The sequence below is a fragment of the Emys orbicularis genome, chromosome 4, assembly GCF_028017835.1.
Source record: "Emys orbicularis isolate rEmyOrb1 chromosome 4, rEmyOrb1.hap1, whole genome shotgun sequence".
Lineage (NCBI taxonomy): Eukaryota > Metazoa > Chordata > Testudines > Emydidae > Emys > Emys orbicularis.
The window spans coordinates 108,582,447-108,598,577 of NC_088686.1; the positions used below are offsets into that span (position 1 = coordinate 108,582,447).

The 16,131-nt window shown below is 42.9% G+C and overlaps 1 protein-coding gene across 1 annotated transcript in view; it reads right to left on the reverse strand.

The window, feature by feature from the left end:
• IGHMBP2 (immunoglobulin mu DNA binding protein 2) overlaps positions 1 to 16,131 on the reverse strand; it is a 95,063-nt gene that overhangs the window by 37,612 nt on the left and 41,320 nt on the right. The window contains exon 8 of the mRNA XM_065403919.1: positions 11,403 to 11,577. Within this exon, the coding sequence (XP_065259991.1) occupies positions 11,403 to 11,577 (175 nt within the window). The remainder of the gene's footprint in view (positions 1 to 11,402; positions 11,578 to 16,131) is intronic.

The window sequence follows — 16,131 nt, forward strand, 5'->3', positions numbered from 1 at the left end:
TCATAGATCCAGTCAAAGATGTATTTTAGTCATTTCTGGTTTAAATTGAGATCCCTTCCCTTTATAACTCACTTATCCTCCGCCATTCCCAAGTCAAGGGTCGTATATACTGACCCAATAGCATATCTTGAAAACTAGAGCCAATCAACAATTTTAAGCATCATTTTCGTTCTCAGTGACCCAGAATTAGTAAAGTTTGACTACATTTATTTCAGAAGCATTTTGGCTGTAGAGCAGTGTAATCCAGTCACCATCCATAACAGATTGGTTGGAAGATTGTTTAGAAAAGTAATGTCATCCTGCTGTTAGAAAGTTATTTGGGGAGGAAAGTGATACAACATGCAAGCCAAGTGGCCTAGAGGATGACAGGCACATGCTCTGTTATTTCCAGTTTTTGAAAGATACATAAAAACTGTCGTCCCCCCACCCTGCCCCGAGGCATTTTTATTTACTTGTATTTTCCTCGTTCTATTAAATGTCACTTTTTAATCATCACTTGATTTTTTAATTGATTTTTAAGACTATCCATGCCTTGAATTGCACTTGGAAGCCAATCAGGAGCCAGGGAAGTCTTTGGAGCATACATGACTAACTCAAGCAAGCACTGTCAGGGCAGCTTTTGAGGTACCCCATGGAGAGGACATCACAGCAATTGAATTGGGAGGGCACAAAAGCAGGGATAACTTTAGCAAGATCAGAGAGAAATGGTGATATTGCTGCGTTGCAAGAAACACTGATGAGGGGGGAAAGGAGCTTCTACTGATCTAGTCCTTAGCTGTTGGAGATGCCATAATGAAGTTAAGACACAGAAGTAAGGCCCCAACTGCTTATACTATTCTTGTAACTGAAGAGCCAACGATACTATTTAGAGGAGGAAGGCTACTGAGCCAAATTTCAGTTCTGAAGCCCTGATGCTTACAGTCTGGCCCTATTCAATTGTCCCCTGCCAGTTCAGTTGTTTAAATTATCCTTCATTTCCTGACCTGACTTGCTAGGTGATTTTTCCGGCACTGCTCAATGTGTACCCTCTATCCCATCCCAGAAGAGGGTGATGGGATATAGCCTGTACAATCCTTAGGTGTCCTGTTCTTCTGGATGACGGCGTTTTGTGAATGGTAGAGGCCAATGAGTAGGGTTACCATATTTAACAAATAAAAAAAGAGGACCCTCCACGGGGCCCTGGCCCCGCCCATTTCCCACCCCCAGCCCTGCCCCAACTCCGCCCCTTCCCCGCCCCAACCCCACCCTAACTCCGCCCCCTCCTCCCTCCCACTCCCAGCCACGCGAAAAGGGCTGCCCGAGCGCTACCGGCTTCACGGTTTGCCGGGCAGCCCCCAGACCCTGCGCCCCCGACCGGCGCTTCCCCAGCGCAGCTGGAGCCCGGGAGGGGAAGCGCCCAGCCGGGGGCGCAGGGTCTGGAGGCTGCCCGGCAAACCGTGAAGCCGGTAGCGCTCGGGCTTCGGGCAGCCCCCTTGCCTCCGGACCCTGCGCCCCCAGCCGGGCACTTCCCCTCCCGGGCTCCGGCGGCGCAGGGTCCGGAGGCATGGGGGCTGCCCGAAGCCCGTAGCGCTCGGCTCTTAAACAGAGCCGAAGAGTCAGGGGAGGAGCAGAGCCGCCGCGGCCGGAGGCTCTGCTCCTCCCCTGACTCTTCAGCTCTGTTTAAGAGCCGAGCTGCCCGAGCGCTACCGGCTTCGGGCAGCCCCTGTGCCTCCGGACCCTGCGCCGCCAGAGCCCGGGAGGGGAAGTGCCCGGCCGGCGGCTGGGGTCCGGAGGCAAGGGGGCTGCCTGAAGCCCATAGCGCTCGGGCAGCTCGGCTCTTAAACAGAGCCGAAGAGTCAGGGGAGGAGCAGAGCAGCCGCGGGAGGGGAAGTGCCCGGCCGGCATTTTCCCGGACATGTTCGGCTTTTTGGCAATTCCCCCCGGACGGGGGTTTGATTGCCGAAAAGCTGGACATGTCCGGGAAAAACCGGACGTATGGTAACCCTACCAATGAGAATAGTCCATGTCAGAAGCTCCAAAGAGGCCACCGCTGCCTGCTGCTGTTCTTTTGCAGGCAAGCTGTCATCAGCCAGCACTTGAAAGAAGTTCTTTGAATGAACTATTAGTGTCTTTCATAGCCAAAGAGAGCTGCCCTGGCCTACCCAAAGGTGTGACTCCACCCCCGGGGGCCCAGCCACATTCTGGGCTGGCCACGAAAGGGATCATTAGTACTTCCAGGATTAAATAAGGTTATTGAATTAAATTTACATTTTAAAAAGCGACACTACTTTGGGTCTCATGAAAGGATGGAACTATGGCTTCCTCTCTTCAATCTTGTACTATTATCTGTAAAACCAAGTACCATTAAAAGCTTTTAGCCAATACGTTTTCATTCTCTGGCTATTTTTGTAAAGATGGTCTTGTCACTAAGACACAGCACAGGGAGTCAAGAGATCTGGGTTTGATTCCTGGTTCAGAACTTGACTCTCACTCTGCAAGCCTGAGCTTGTCACTTAACCTCTCTGGGCCTTGGCTTCCCCATCTGTAACAGCACTTGCATACATAAAGAGGGCTTAACTCACTGATGTCTGTAAAATGCTTTGGCATACTTTGCACATCTACAGCAATATCCATGCAACAGGATTAGATCTTTCATGGGATCATCAGTTTCATGCATTTGGCATTTTGTCTTATATCATGCTGTATCATGAAGAGATTTCTGAAACTGCTATGAAAATAGGCATGCTATTTAATGTACTGTAATGATTCCCTCCCCCACAGTCATTTTCCTTTTAAATCACTGCAGGAATAAGCTATACAACTGCAATAAAACGTGTGGTGCAGCTTATTGTTTAGATCTGTAGTGGCTAGCCACAGAAAGTTAAGGCCCAATATTTGGTATTCGGTGATTAAATGGAAGTAAATTTGTTTGGATGCCACATGCAACTACATCATATACCTGAGCAGGAAGACTGCTGCTGTAACACTATGATGATTTCAAGGCAGCTCAGTGGCAGAAAGATGCAGATTGATTTATGACAAATGATTAGAAGAGCTAAATATGTCTAAGTTTATCTGAGCAACACCAGGAGGAAGGGATACGATAATTATCTGCAAATATTTGAAGAGCGTAATGAGGAGTAATGGACTGGTATGAAACGAAAAAGCAAATGTTTAGGATGAATATCAGGAAGCGTCCTGACAATGAGATGCATTATGGCACGCATCCAAAGTCCACTGAAGTCAATGGGACTCTTTTTACATTGATTTCAGTGGGCTTTGGAGCGGGCCCTAAATTGGGAAACAGTCTCATAGGAAGTTGTAGGAATCGCAGTGTTTCAGACGCTTGGGACTAGACAGTTTCTCAAGGACATAGCCCTTCAGGGACAGTGCACTGTTGTGTAAACCCAGAAGCAGCATAGGGAGGGAACAGTGGCTCTGGGAGTCATATTCCCCCCTCCATGTTCCCCCAGGGTAATAATTTGCTGGGCTATCCCTGCAGCAAATTACTACCTATCTCTAAGCCAACTAAGCTCTACTGTCTGGCATGTTGTGGGGGGTAGAGGAAAGACTCTACCCATTTCCCACCCACTTACTCCTCTGCACCCAGAGCCAAGGTCCAGATAGCCCATGCCATGGTATAAGAAAGGGGTCTGACCTCCCACACTTTTGTGCAGCCAGAATCAAAAATCTAGCCCTTAAATTTCAACTGGAGAAAGCACTAGAATATGTACTGTATGGTCTGGCAGGGCGATGACGTAGATGACAATAGTTGCAATATCATCTATTGCCCCTGTGTGCTATATAGTGTTCCAGAGAGGAAATGGTCCCTGATAAGCAATGGAGACATAGCCGGAACACAAGCTGTGTGGAAGCCTGTCTGCTCATGTCTGCAGCTCTAGAGAGTTTCATTTAATAAAAAGAACAGGAGTACTGGCTTCCTGCTTAAGTAGGGCTGATTCCATACATCATGACAACAGTCTTTTATATATCTGATGTCCTTCCGTAGGCACTGTGGAGCTCTTAGGTGTGAAAACCATGCAATCAATACTCCCAGTACTGAGGCTTATTTGTACTGCAAAAAGGGGCAGTATCGCAAGGCACATCCTGGGTCATGATGCTTACATATTTTATTAAGCCTACATTTCCGCTCACATATGACAATTAAAACCTATACTTTATATATCTGATCCTACTGGTAACCCCACTGTGCAAGGTGCTGTACTGCTGTAATGTTCTTCCTGTGGCTAGAACTAATGGGCCACTCCAGTCAAGGCAAAGTCCATCATTCCACTCAATGGAAAAGCAAATGTTTCCGCTCAAATCTTGGCATTGTTTGCAAAGCAGTTGAATCTACAGGCTGCTAGACGCCATTTCAATTTGATAAAATGAGATGTAGAAGTGATGCAAGGAATCTTGTATTAACAAAAATACTAAACTAGTGCTGTCTGTTTTTACTGGAGATATAATTGTGTAATGCTGAATATTTCTTTTAAATGCCTTCTAAATCTTTTAAAATGTTCTACCATTACAGATTAAAAAAGAAAACCTTTGTCAGCATTTGTTTGTAAAGGATAAAGATGTGAGTAGAGTCCAGTAGCTATATTGGATTAGCTGACAGAGATTGGATTGATAACCCTCCTAGTTAAATGCAACAGCTAATACATTTGGAGCACAATTATATTATTTTGAAGCCTGACGAAAGGAAGCTATTTAAAACGTCTGATTTATTTTTCAAAGAATCTACTAGAAAAAATAATTAGTTCTTTCCCTTTGTAAATCTGATCCTCCAAGTGGGCTGAAGTCAATGTGACTCCTTGCACCAGTAACGGTACTCCTGGGTGCCGGCTCAAGCTCACGGTTTGTATCCTGTCTAAAAGGCTAGGGGGTACTGATCTACAGAGTACTGCTGATGCCTTGAACAATGGCTTTGTTTAATACAGAAAGCTCCTTGGAGCACAATTTACTGGTAACTTGAGAGATGTAAATCTGTTAACAATATTGATTTAGAGACACATTCTCTCTGCTCTGTTTTATTCCAAATCTATTAAATCTAAAGAGGGACATTGGGTACCACAGCATCCTAGTGCTAAAGCTTCTAATTCAGAAGACTTGGATATTGGTCCACAAGAAGCTGATATAACAACAGATTTTACTGCAGAGTTGTTTACAAGGATGCCATTAAGGTTGAAAACCAGATATTTGGCTTCCACCCATCCCTTCCCCTTTCTTATTCTCACAGAGTCCAATTATTTGTACTGTAAGAGCTTTAAAAAAACGCATGAAGATGCTACAAAACTCCCTTAAAATAAAAGTCAACAGCTTGGCACTTGTAAACTTCGCAACAACAAATTAGCAAAATAGCACAACTGAGGGAGTGGGAAAAAATTAAACATCATAACATGTAAACATAGGGCCAGGAAGGGGGAAATGGTGAAAATCGTGAGGGATTCATTGCAAAGTTAAACAAAAACTCAAAGCAGAGGGAGAGACGCATTAAGACATCCAGACAAGGGAGCAAATACAAGTTTCCAAGAGCATTTGCAAATAGATGGAGTCTTGATGAAGTGGAAAGATGTCTCCTGTCAGATAACCAGAGCTAGGGAAGGCTCTTGGCACTGGCAGTCATAAGACCGTGTAAAGGGAACAGAGAGGAAGTCAGTATTACAGGAGCTCAGGGATCAGAGAAGGGCAGCTGAGAGATGCAAGGTCCAAGGGACAGGTGGGAGCAAAGTGAACAGTACAGATACAAAATTTGGGGAATACGCCCAAACATATGCACCCATCACACGAAAGGCAGTTTGGCTTTATCTTGTCACCTTCAAATAGCCTTATTACTTTTTCATGTAACCCAGCCACAGGGAAGGTGCAAGACGGGGAAGCAGGAGGTTGATCTATGAGAGGATCCTCACCTTCAGTGATCTGCAATATGAAAACTTTGGAGAATCACTCATCCATTGAGTGAGGCAGTGTTGCCGAGTGGCTAGGGCACTGGGCTGAACACCTGGAGACTTGGGTTCTAATCTTGGTTCTGCCTGCTGTGTTGGTACTGAAACCAGTGCATGAGAAATGGTGCAGTTATATCTAGCAGGGTACCTGCATGCCATGGGTGCAGGGTGAAATGTGAAGCCGAAGCACCTGTAAACACCCCAAACCGGCTAGAGTATCTTTGTTACTGTTTCACATCTTGAAAGAGGTCAGTAGTTTTCAAGATTTTCAGCTGGTGTAAATCAGCACAGTTCCACTGAAGTCAAAGGAGCTAAATAAATAAAAATAAAAATAAAAATAAAGCTATGGCAACATACACCAGCTGAGGACCTGGCCCATTCATTCAGAGCACAATGTGCTTGGTAATGTCTTCTTTGTATGCTGATAATTTGGCCCAAATTATTTAAACAAGTACAGATGGTGTTTGAAAATTTCCTAATGGTGCAGCTGTGTCCAGTAAAACAACCTCCACTATTCAGGATGCTTCATAGTCTGATCTGAATTCTAATGTCCATAAAAAGTGCTTCATACAACTAAAACCAAGATATTTACACGCATTGACGTTTTTTCAGGCAGGTTTTAATACTAATGCATAGCACTTAGGCAGCACTTCAAAATTTAACAGAAAACTGAAAGGCCCAGATTGCAAACCCCTTGTTCTCACGGGTAAGCAGTTGCTCACACAAGCAGTACCACCGAAGGCAGTGGGACTACTCAGTCATGTAACTGCTCGGGCTGGGAGTGAGGAGCTCATTATCTGGCCCTAAATAATTAATCCTTCTAAGACTCCTCTGATGTACTTATGCATCCTTAAACTCATTTTACAGATGGGGAAACTGAGGCACAGAGGCACGAAAAGACTTGGCCAACAAGCTCACAAAGCAAGACAACAGCAAAAGCTGAGACTAGAATTCAGAGGTTCCAGCCAGACTTCCCAGTTACTCACTAACTCCTTTTGCCAATAGCTGATTACCAGGCTAGTGCTGGGAGATCTGCCAGTTTGTCTGAGATTTGGATGTGCTGCATAACAGCCTCTCAAGATTTATGTTCAAATCAGAACCTATTGCTCCAAGATGATGTGTTGCTTTAACCTTATTTATAATGATCTCTTAGCAGCTTGCGTTGAGTTGTTCTATCCTCTGGACGTATATAATAGGAGGTTTTCGCTATTCTGAAAGTTAAGTCAGGTTATAGATATGTATTTTACTTCTTTTGGCTGCCATGTTATGGAATTAGCTCCCTTACTCAGGTTGTGGTGCAGCAAGTGCCTAGTCCTTTCATGTTTTTAAAAAGGTGCAGTGACTCAAGACACTTTTTTTAAATTACAGGGATAGATCCTCAGCAGGTGTAAACTGTCATAACTTGCTGGAAGCCATGGCAATTTACACCAGCTGCAGATCTCCCCTGCAATGTAACTGTTCTTAAAGCATGTGCTGTATGTATTGTAATTTTATAATTGTGGCTGTGTGCATGATAACTAGCATTGCTTCCTCTTAGTAGGCCTACTACTGCATTAATATTTTAAATAAATAAGCGTGGAACCACAGTGACAGAATTTAATAAGGAAAAAGAACGCATGAACTAATAAGAGAGCGTCTAAATCCATCACACAAAGCCAGATGCTCTAATCAGCAGTATGGAGAGATAGGCCAAGCAAACCCTTTGCCAGGGTCAATAAAAATCACGATTTATTTTAAAAAAAAAAATCTTTTATTTACATTATGATTATTTTCAAAAATTAAATTAATTTTTCATTTAAATCAGACTTTTTATTTATATGTTGTTAGTTCTCTATTTTCATACCGTTTTATAGTCTTAAATTTCTGAAGTATTTGGGGGTTTTTTTGTACTTGCTTCTTTAATTTGTTTCCCAACTGTTAGCAGAATTTCAGATTTTACACAGGGATTTTTTTTTTCTGCTAAGAAGTTTTACACTGAAAATGCTCATCTATACTAGACAAATCCAGGTCCTCATTAACCTCCTGACTGTGAGAATACCACAACACAAAATTGATAAGCAAAGAGCCTGTACTATATTTGTAACCAACTCCTCTTTCCAATACACTAAAAGTTCCACAAGTCACAATAGCTGAAATGCTTCAGCCAAGCTATGCCCCTCCTTCAGGGTTTGGGGTTTGAAATCAATGGGACTTGTACTCCTAGCTGCTTTTGAAAAATCCAACCTTCGGTGGCAAAATATGAACTGAGAAACCTAACATTAGGTTCCTATTTTTGAAAACGTTGGCCTGTTTGTATCAAGACATTCACAATATCTTTCTTAAATGTATCAAAAGTCTAAATAACTTTGCTTTGTTAACACTGTTGTTTTGAAGTGACAAAGATTTATGCCACTAATAAGATTTTAATAAAAATACAATGGTAGGCAAACATTTATGCACCTGTTTAACTTAATTTAAGCATGAGTCCCTGGAAGTCTTCATTTTCAATCTTTTGTTCTCAACCTACAGTAGTTTTGTAAGATTCAAGCATACCCTACCAGTCAGTGGCACCATTGTTTATCATTTAATTCATTATCAATTGAAATACAAATTTGCTATCGCATAAATTGATGGCTGAGGGGGTTAGGCGCCTAACCAGCTTTGGTGCTTTTGTAAACCCCACTAAGCACCTGACTCCATTCTTAAGTGCCTAAATACTTTTGAAAAATCTAGTCCTTAATCTCTCAGTTCCCCATCTGTATAATAGGGGTAATAATTTCTCTCTCCCACCCTCTAGTCTTTTTTGTCTATTTAGAGCAGAGGTGGGAAAACTATGGCCTGCGGGACCGTCCTGCCCGGCCCTTGGGCTCCTGGCCAGGGAGGCTAACCCCTGGCCCCTCCACTGCTGTCCCCCCATCCCGCAGCCTCAGCTCGCCATGCCACCAGAGCTCTGGGCGGCGGGGCTGTGAGCTCCTGCTGGGCGGCGCGGCTGAGAGAGCCGTCGGCCTGCCCCGGTGCTCTAGACTGCACGGTGGCATGGCTGGCTCCGTCTGGGTGGCGCGGCTGCCAGTCCTGGTGCTCTGAGCAGCATGGTAAGGGGGCGGGGAGCGGGGTGGGGGGTTGGATAAGGAGCAGGGGGTCCCGGGGGGGGGCAGTCAGGGAACAGGAAGCAAGGGGCGGTTGGACAGGCATGGGAGTGCCGGGGGGCCTGTCAGGGGGCGGGGGTGTGGATAGGGGTTGGGGCAGTCAGGGGACAGGGAGGGGGCGGTCAGGGGACAAGGAGCGGGGGGGGGGGGTTGGATGGGTCGGGGGTTCTGAGGGGGGCAGTCAGGGGGCGGGAAGTGGGAGGGGGCGGAGGCACAGCGTTCCCTACCCAGCCCTCCATACAGTTTTGGAACCCCAATGTGGCCCTCAGGCCAAAAAGTTTGCCCACCCCTGCTTTAGCGTGTAAGCTCGATGAGTCAGAGATTGTCTATTGTCTAGGTATATGTACAGAACCTAGTATCGGTGCCCTGATTTTAGATGGGTTCTCTAGGTGCTACTCTAATATAAATAATTAACGTTAAAAGTGTAAGTATTTCTGGATATAAACTTAGCTCTGTTGCTCATGTTTCTGTATATGGTAGGCCATTCATGCATCTAGCCGGCAATATATAGTGAAAAGATCCATAGCTATCGCTTGTATAAAACCAAATTAAGATTCACATGTTAAGATCAGCAAACATAACAATACACAATCTAAGAAGCAATATGCAGGAAATCAATATTGGGAAAGGATATTAAAAAACCAATTTCTGCTAGTGATTTATGGCTCTCAGGGAAGAGCTCCACAAATTAGACCTAATTTTTAATAAACCAGCAGTAATTCATAACAAATATTCAACCCAAGGAAAAAAGCCAAGCAATAAATTAAATCCTTTGGAACCTAAACTTTGATTGATGGAAAGATGCAGGCAAGTATCCATTACAGACAGTGGAAAGGAAAAGTTTGATCCTCTGATGGAGCAGGATGGGGGACTGGACAGCATCAACTCATCTCACATTGTATTCCCATGATTTCTCTTATTACTACCTGTCCCTAATTCCAAACCCATGGAAGTCAACTGAAAGACTCCAATTGACTATATACGGCTTTAGATCAATCCCATTCAACTGCTGATTAAGGCCTCATTCCCTCAAATCACTTAAGCAGATGCTTAATTTTAAGCATCATGGGACTATTCATATGCTAACAGTGAGGCATGTACTTGAGTGCTTTGCTGAATAGACACAGACTTAAGCAGGTGCATAACTTTATGCAGGAGTGTTTTGCTTACTTGGGGCCTTAATGCACGTGAATACAGGGGCATGCCATCATTATAAACCCACATCCATCTTCTGTTCCTTTCATTCTCCTAATCACACCTTCCACTAAAATGTATCTAGCTGCTGTCGGTGATTCTCTTTCCCCTAAAAGGCCACCAGTTCTTCCTCTATTGCTCGCTATGCCAGCTCCACATTTCAGTTAGCTAATTTGTAACGACACTCTACACAGATCCTCTTCTTCCTTCCGTGGTCTCTTTCTAGTTCCTGTATCAGACTGATTTGCTCTTCATTCTTTCTTTTGCTTCCAAGATCTCAAACGCCTGTATTTGTATTATCTTAAACCCCAGGTATGTGCAATGAATGGACACATTATCATCACATAAATGTCTGGAAATTCAAAGTTAAAGCTGCCAAAGCAACCATAATTCTTCCCCTTTGCATGACCACATGCATTAAAATGGGGTCCTCTGAGCATATGTTCCACCCAGCTCCAAATGAAGTCTATACATACCACATGAAGTCAAATTTATCTGATTCCTGGGATTTGCATTTACTGGTAACTCAAACAATAATCCCCACATAAACTTTTCCTTACAAGCCTGGCTCTTTCTAGTTTCCTGCAGGATCTCCATGTCACTGCCCCTAGTTCTGACCAGAGAGTCATGCCTACATCTGGGTGGAATTAGCAAACTGCCACAATGAATCAACAGAATTTACTCAGCAGCTTAATGCACCGTTCAAACACCTTCCAAGAGGTTAATTCAACAGAAGACCACTGCATTCCTAAGCAAGGTCACAGTCTTGCCACCATCTTACAAGTCCTTTATTACTTGGTTCTACAGTATTCACACATCACCACAAGATGCTCCATATACGTGCATCTAAGATAATACAAAAGGTGCAATGCCTTTGTATTACATTATTTGGTCACCAGCATGTAAAATTACGTGGTGTTGTCTCATCATGTAACGAAAGACCCTGCTGCAATGTATACACATTAATCTTTAACAAGGGACCATAGTTAAAGTTGCTGTTATGTAACTATGAATGTGTATTACATTCAGCCAGTGTAATATACACACCAAACAGTTCGTTCTAATGAAGTGCTGTCCACCAGGAATCTTTGGGACGTTTATCAACGTCTGCCTGAATAATTAATAGGAGATTCTAAAGCTGTGAAATGCTGCTTACTTGTCAGATATGATTGTGGGAGGCAGCTGTTTGTGATCCCCAGCCAGGATACACTTTCTGGCCTTCAGCAGAGGGATCCAGCAGCTTGCTTCCAGGGCCTGAGCACATTCATCTATCACCACCAGGTCAAAGTGATTTTCAGGAAGTAACTTCAGTGGACCATCAGAGGAAGCACCTAATCAAAGGAGAAATCAAAAGAGAGTTAACACATCTTGGTAGGAGAGAATAAGAGCACAAACAAGCCTATTAAAAAAATCCCTTACAAATGAATTGCTGTTAAAGGCAGGTAACAAAGATGCTGGTTCTCTGCAGAGATTCACAATTTCAAATCTGCACTCCAGGCGGGGGAAAAAAGGGACTTGCTATTTGCCAGCATCTGACTACAGCTACAGTTTTTGCTTTGGCATTCATACCCATGCCCTCTTGAGCATCTTAAAAACAAAAATAAAACCAGATAATTAAAACCACAGAACGATATGCTCCACTATCTCATTAAAGCAGAGCAAAAGCACTCGCTTCCCTTCTGCCCTCTACATCAAACAACCAAAGCTAGAAGGGAAATAGATTTGAGATTTGCCTTTAATGATGTACTATGGGAAAGAATTTCTGACCTTAAACTGAACAGGCTTTGTCTAACCTACCTGTCATCTCAAGAATATATTATGGCATGGTTAGGAAAACCAATTCTACCAACAATGCTGCACAAACGCTCCTTACAACATTTGTGGTGTAACAGAGCAGATAAAATTATTTGAGGCAGGGGCTGTCTTTTCATTAAGTGTGTAAAGTGACTAGCACAATGGGGCCCCAACCCTTAAAATCAGGGTCTCTAGATAAAACTGCAATCAAAATATTAAATTAAATTGACATGTCTATTGCTCAGAGCTCTAGATTTGAGAGGCACTGAAAACACTGGTGAAATAATTCATGAAAGTGGGTGAAAAGGGGGTGAGGAGGAGAGATAAAATGTAGGAACCTGTTGTATGTTTATTATTCAGAGCAATGTCATAAAGGGAAAGATTGGTTTCTAAAACAGCTTGTACTATTCTAGGGCTGAGGAATGCAGCTCGGGTTAGGGATGATTTAGTTCTTCTTTTATAAACCACAGTCTGTACAGTTTGGGATCAGATTGGACGCACCTGACACAAGCTACAGTTTGTCAGCCTAAGTGCGATTTCTTTTTATTAGGCAAAACTTTTTCAGAATATACTTACCCAATATAGTTACACAGGATGTATAATTTGAACCTGGCATATGATATATTGCCAAGCTCAAAGCCCCCTCCAAAAAAAGATATATGTAATGAAAGACTTTACAATTGTGCAGGTAGAGAGGGGCCATACCATTCTAGCCATATAGCATCACTCTAATTTATTGATCTCCACTTAACTAAAGGTCACGTATGTCTCCTAGGGTTGCAGTAATTAAGCTCTCCTCCCACTGAGCTTAGCAGCAGAGAGATGCAGAGAGGTCTGGCTTGTGTGAATAAATCCTGCTAACTGGATGCTTCTGAGTAAGCCAGCAGGCTTTCTATAACTGGGGAAGCCATAATTATCTGAACCTCCAGTTTTACCAATGCTGTGACTATCCCAGCTTTGTAAAATCAAGGCTGCATTGGGTTGTTGGTTTTTATATGTAATTTATTGATTTGATTTGTAAAGGACTTTTGACAAAGCCAAGTTATTTAGACTTCAAAACTAGCTAGCAAGCCAGCAGGGGTGCATGAGTTTGCAAGGAGAACCCCAGCTGAGATGGCAGAGTGAGAGTACCACTATCACTAAAAGACAGAGGTCAAGCCCCACTTCTTTCACACCGTTACAACTAGAACTGAGGGACTACTTCCCTACAAATAAATTATTTCAAGGATTTCATAGGGCGTTTTCCTATTAGTGAATTGTCCATGGCCATCCTGTGAGACTCCTGAATATATTTGTTATTTGAAATTATTCACACCTTTCTTCAAATAGTTATTGATCAAATAATTGCAGGTTGCATTTCTTGATGCCTTGGGCCCTGATCCAACAAAGCACTTGAGTATGTGCTTAACTTTTATGGGAGTAGTCCCATTAACGTCAATGGAACTGCTTATGTGCTTAAAGATAAGCATATGCATAAGTGGTTGGCATGATCAGTATCTAGGTTACTTCTTTAAGTCATATGGTATTGTTTCTGTTCCCTAATTGGGTGACTAAACAAACACTGCATATATTCTGTACAAATGAATATTCCTGTGACGTTGCACCCCATAATGCTTTATAGAAATATGCTTATGAGTGTAAATATGACATAACTGAAATATCTTTTATGCTAGATATGCCATGTAACATATCTTTGCAAAGATTATGCTCTACTGCATGTATTCATCTTATTCGTATGCATGTATCATTTTTATATCTGAAGTTATAAGTGTCGGCTCTATGCTTGTATTTAAAGTGTTTGCTGTAGGAAGCACATAAGGCAGATTTGGTCAACATGGTGTGAAGAGGTTATTCAAGTAAATGGAAGTACTCAGCTAACAATGGACCTTGATAGAGGCCAATCCACATCTGAGCTTTCCTGGGAACGTTCGGGCTAACATGTGGGCTATGGCGTCGGCCTGTAGAGAACTGAGTCATGCATGGACATGTGACTTGCCCATGTGACTCCAAAACTCCATCTTGTAGCTGTGATTCTACATGGGGGAGAGAGGGGTTTCCACCCACAAGAGAGAGACTATATAAGCCCCTGGATACCCCTCCATTTTGTCTTCAGCTGACTCAAGAGATAGCCTCTCCACCCCAAAGGATGCCTGAAAGAAACTGGAACAAAGGACAGTAACTACAGGGGTGTGAGGGATTGCTGGACCCAAACTAGGAGGAAGTCTAGTCTGTAAAAGAAACTTATTGGAACACCTCTGAGGGTGAGATTTACCTGCATTTAGTTTCTTACTGTATTAGGCTTAGACTTGTGTGTTTTATTTTATTTTGCTTGGTAATTCACTTTGTTCTGTCTGTTATTACTTGGAACCACTTAAATCCTACTTTTTATATTTAAATAAAATCACTTTTTACTTATTAATTAACCCAGAGCAAGCAATTAATTCCTGGGGGAGCAAACAGCTGTGCATATCTCTCTATCAGTGTTATAGAGGGCAAACAATGTATGAGTTTACTCTGTATAAGCTTTATACAGAGTAAAACGGATTTATTTGGGGTTTGGATCCCATTGGAAACTGAGTATCTGGGTGTTGGAGACAGGAGCACTTCTTAAGCTGTTTTTAGTTAAGCCTGCAGCTTTTGGGGGATGTGGTTCAGACGTGGGTCTGTGTTTGTAGCAGGCTAGCATGTCTGGCACAACCAGGCAGGGCACTCAAGTCCCAAGCTGCCGGGGAAAACAGGCTCAAAGGTAGTCCCAGCACATCGGGTGGCAGTCCCAAGGGGGTTTCTGTGACCCAACCAGTAACAATTCCATTCAAATTTCTCACTGTGTTGGTCAGTTACCTAAAACAACCCATCAGGAATCAGAAACATGTGACCTACGGACCTGACTAGGACAGTGTAAAATTTCAAACAATAAGTGTTACTCACTGAAAATAGAATTCATAGTTCATACTGCGTTGGCTGTTTAACCACCATGTGAAGTGCAAATTTTACAAGCGAAAGCAGTCTGAAAGTCACTTTTGGTATATTCATAGTATTGAAGTTGGAATGTTTGTGGAAAGTGAACACAAAACAGTTTTGGATTTAACAAAATAATTATATGTGAATCTTCCCAGCCCTGCACCACTACTCTGCTTTCAATACTGATTCCCCTTTCAATGCTGTCTCTTTCTGTTTCTGCCTCTGACCTATCACTGTTACCAAGCTCATTCCAGTCCATGGTAAGCCTCTCAGAGCAGGGTCCTTCGTCTTTTATAGCTCTGTAAAGTGCCCTGTACGCTTACAACACTATATAAACAATACATTTTGCAAGCAGTTGGTCCGTAAAATGAGTTAGGACACTTCACGGGGTTTTTGTTGTTGTGGTTTATAAACTTTTTTTTTTTTTTTAAATGATGGAGGTATTCATGTTTGCAACCAGGTCATGAAACATCTGCAAATGTTACTTTTCACAGAACGTTTTATTACCTTTACATGGGAGCGGTAACTGCTTTGTTACATAAAACTGTGATCACAATGGGTAAACATTATTATTTATTCTATGTATTGCTGTAGCACCGAGACCCCAAATGAGATCAGGCCTCTATTGTGCTAGGCCCTGTACAAACAGGTAGTAAGGGACAGTCCTTGCCCCAAAGAGCTTACATGCTAAATAATAAATATAGTCGCAGTGTGTGTGTAGGAAGGTTCAGCACTAGTCTGTTTTATCAACATTAAATAGAACACAAAGGAAGATAATACAAAGAAATTAGATCGGGATTCTCAACCTCCGGGTCACAACCCCAAGAGGTGTTAGGGAATCACAACCACCCTGTCGTTATATTGCTCAGTGGTAAGCAGGTAATGGACAGAAGGGAGGAGGGTCTCCATAGGGGAAAAGGTTAAGAACCAATAAAATAGATTAAAATTTAAAAGGCAGAGAAAAGGAGTTCTAAGACTCCTATCGATCCCAGGTACACATGGGCATTACAGACCATACAGTCCCACCACACTGAGTGATATTAAATTACATATAGTTGGGCTAAATCAGGGGTGGGCAAACTTTTTGGCCCAAGGACCACATCTGGGTATGGAAATTGTATGGCAGGCCA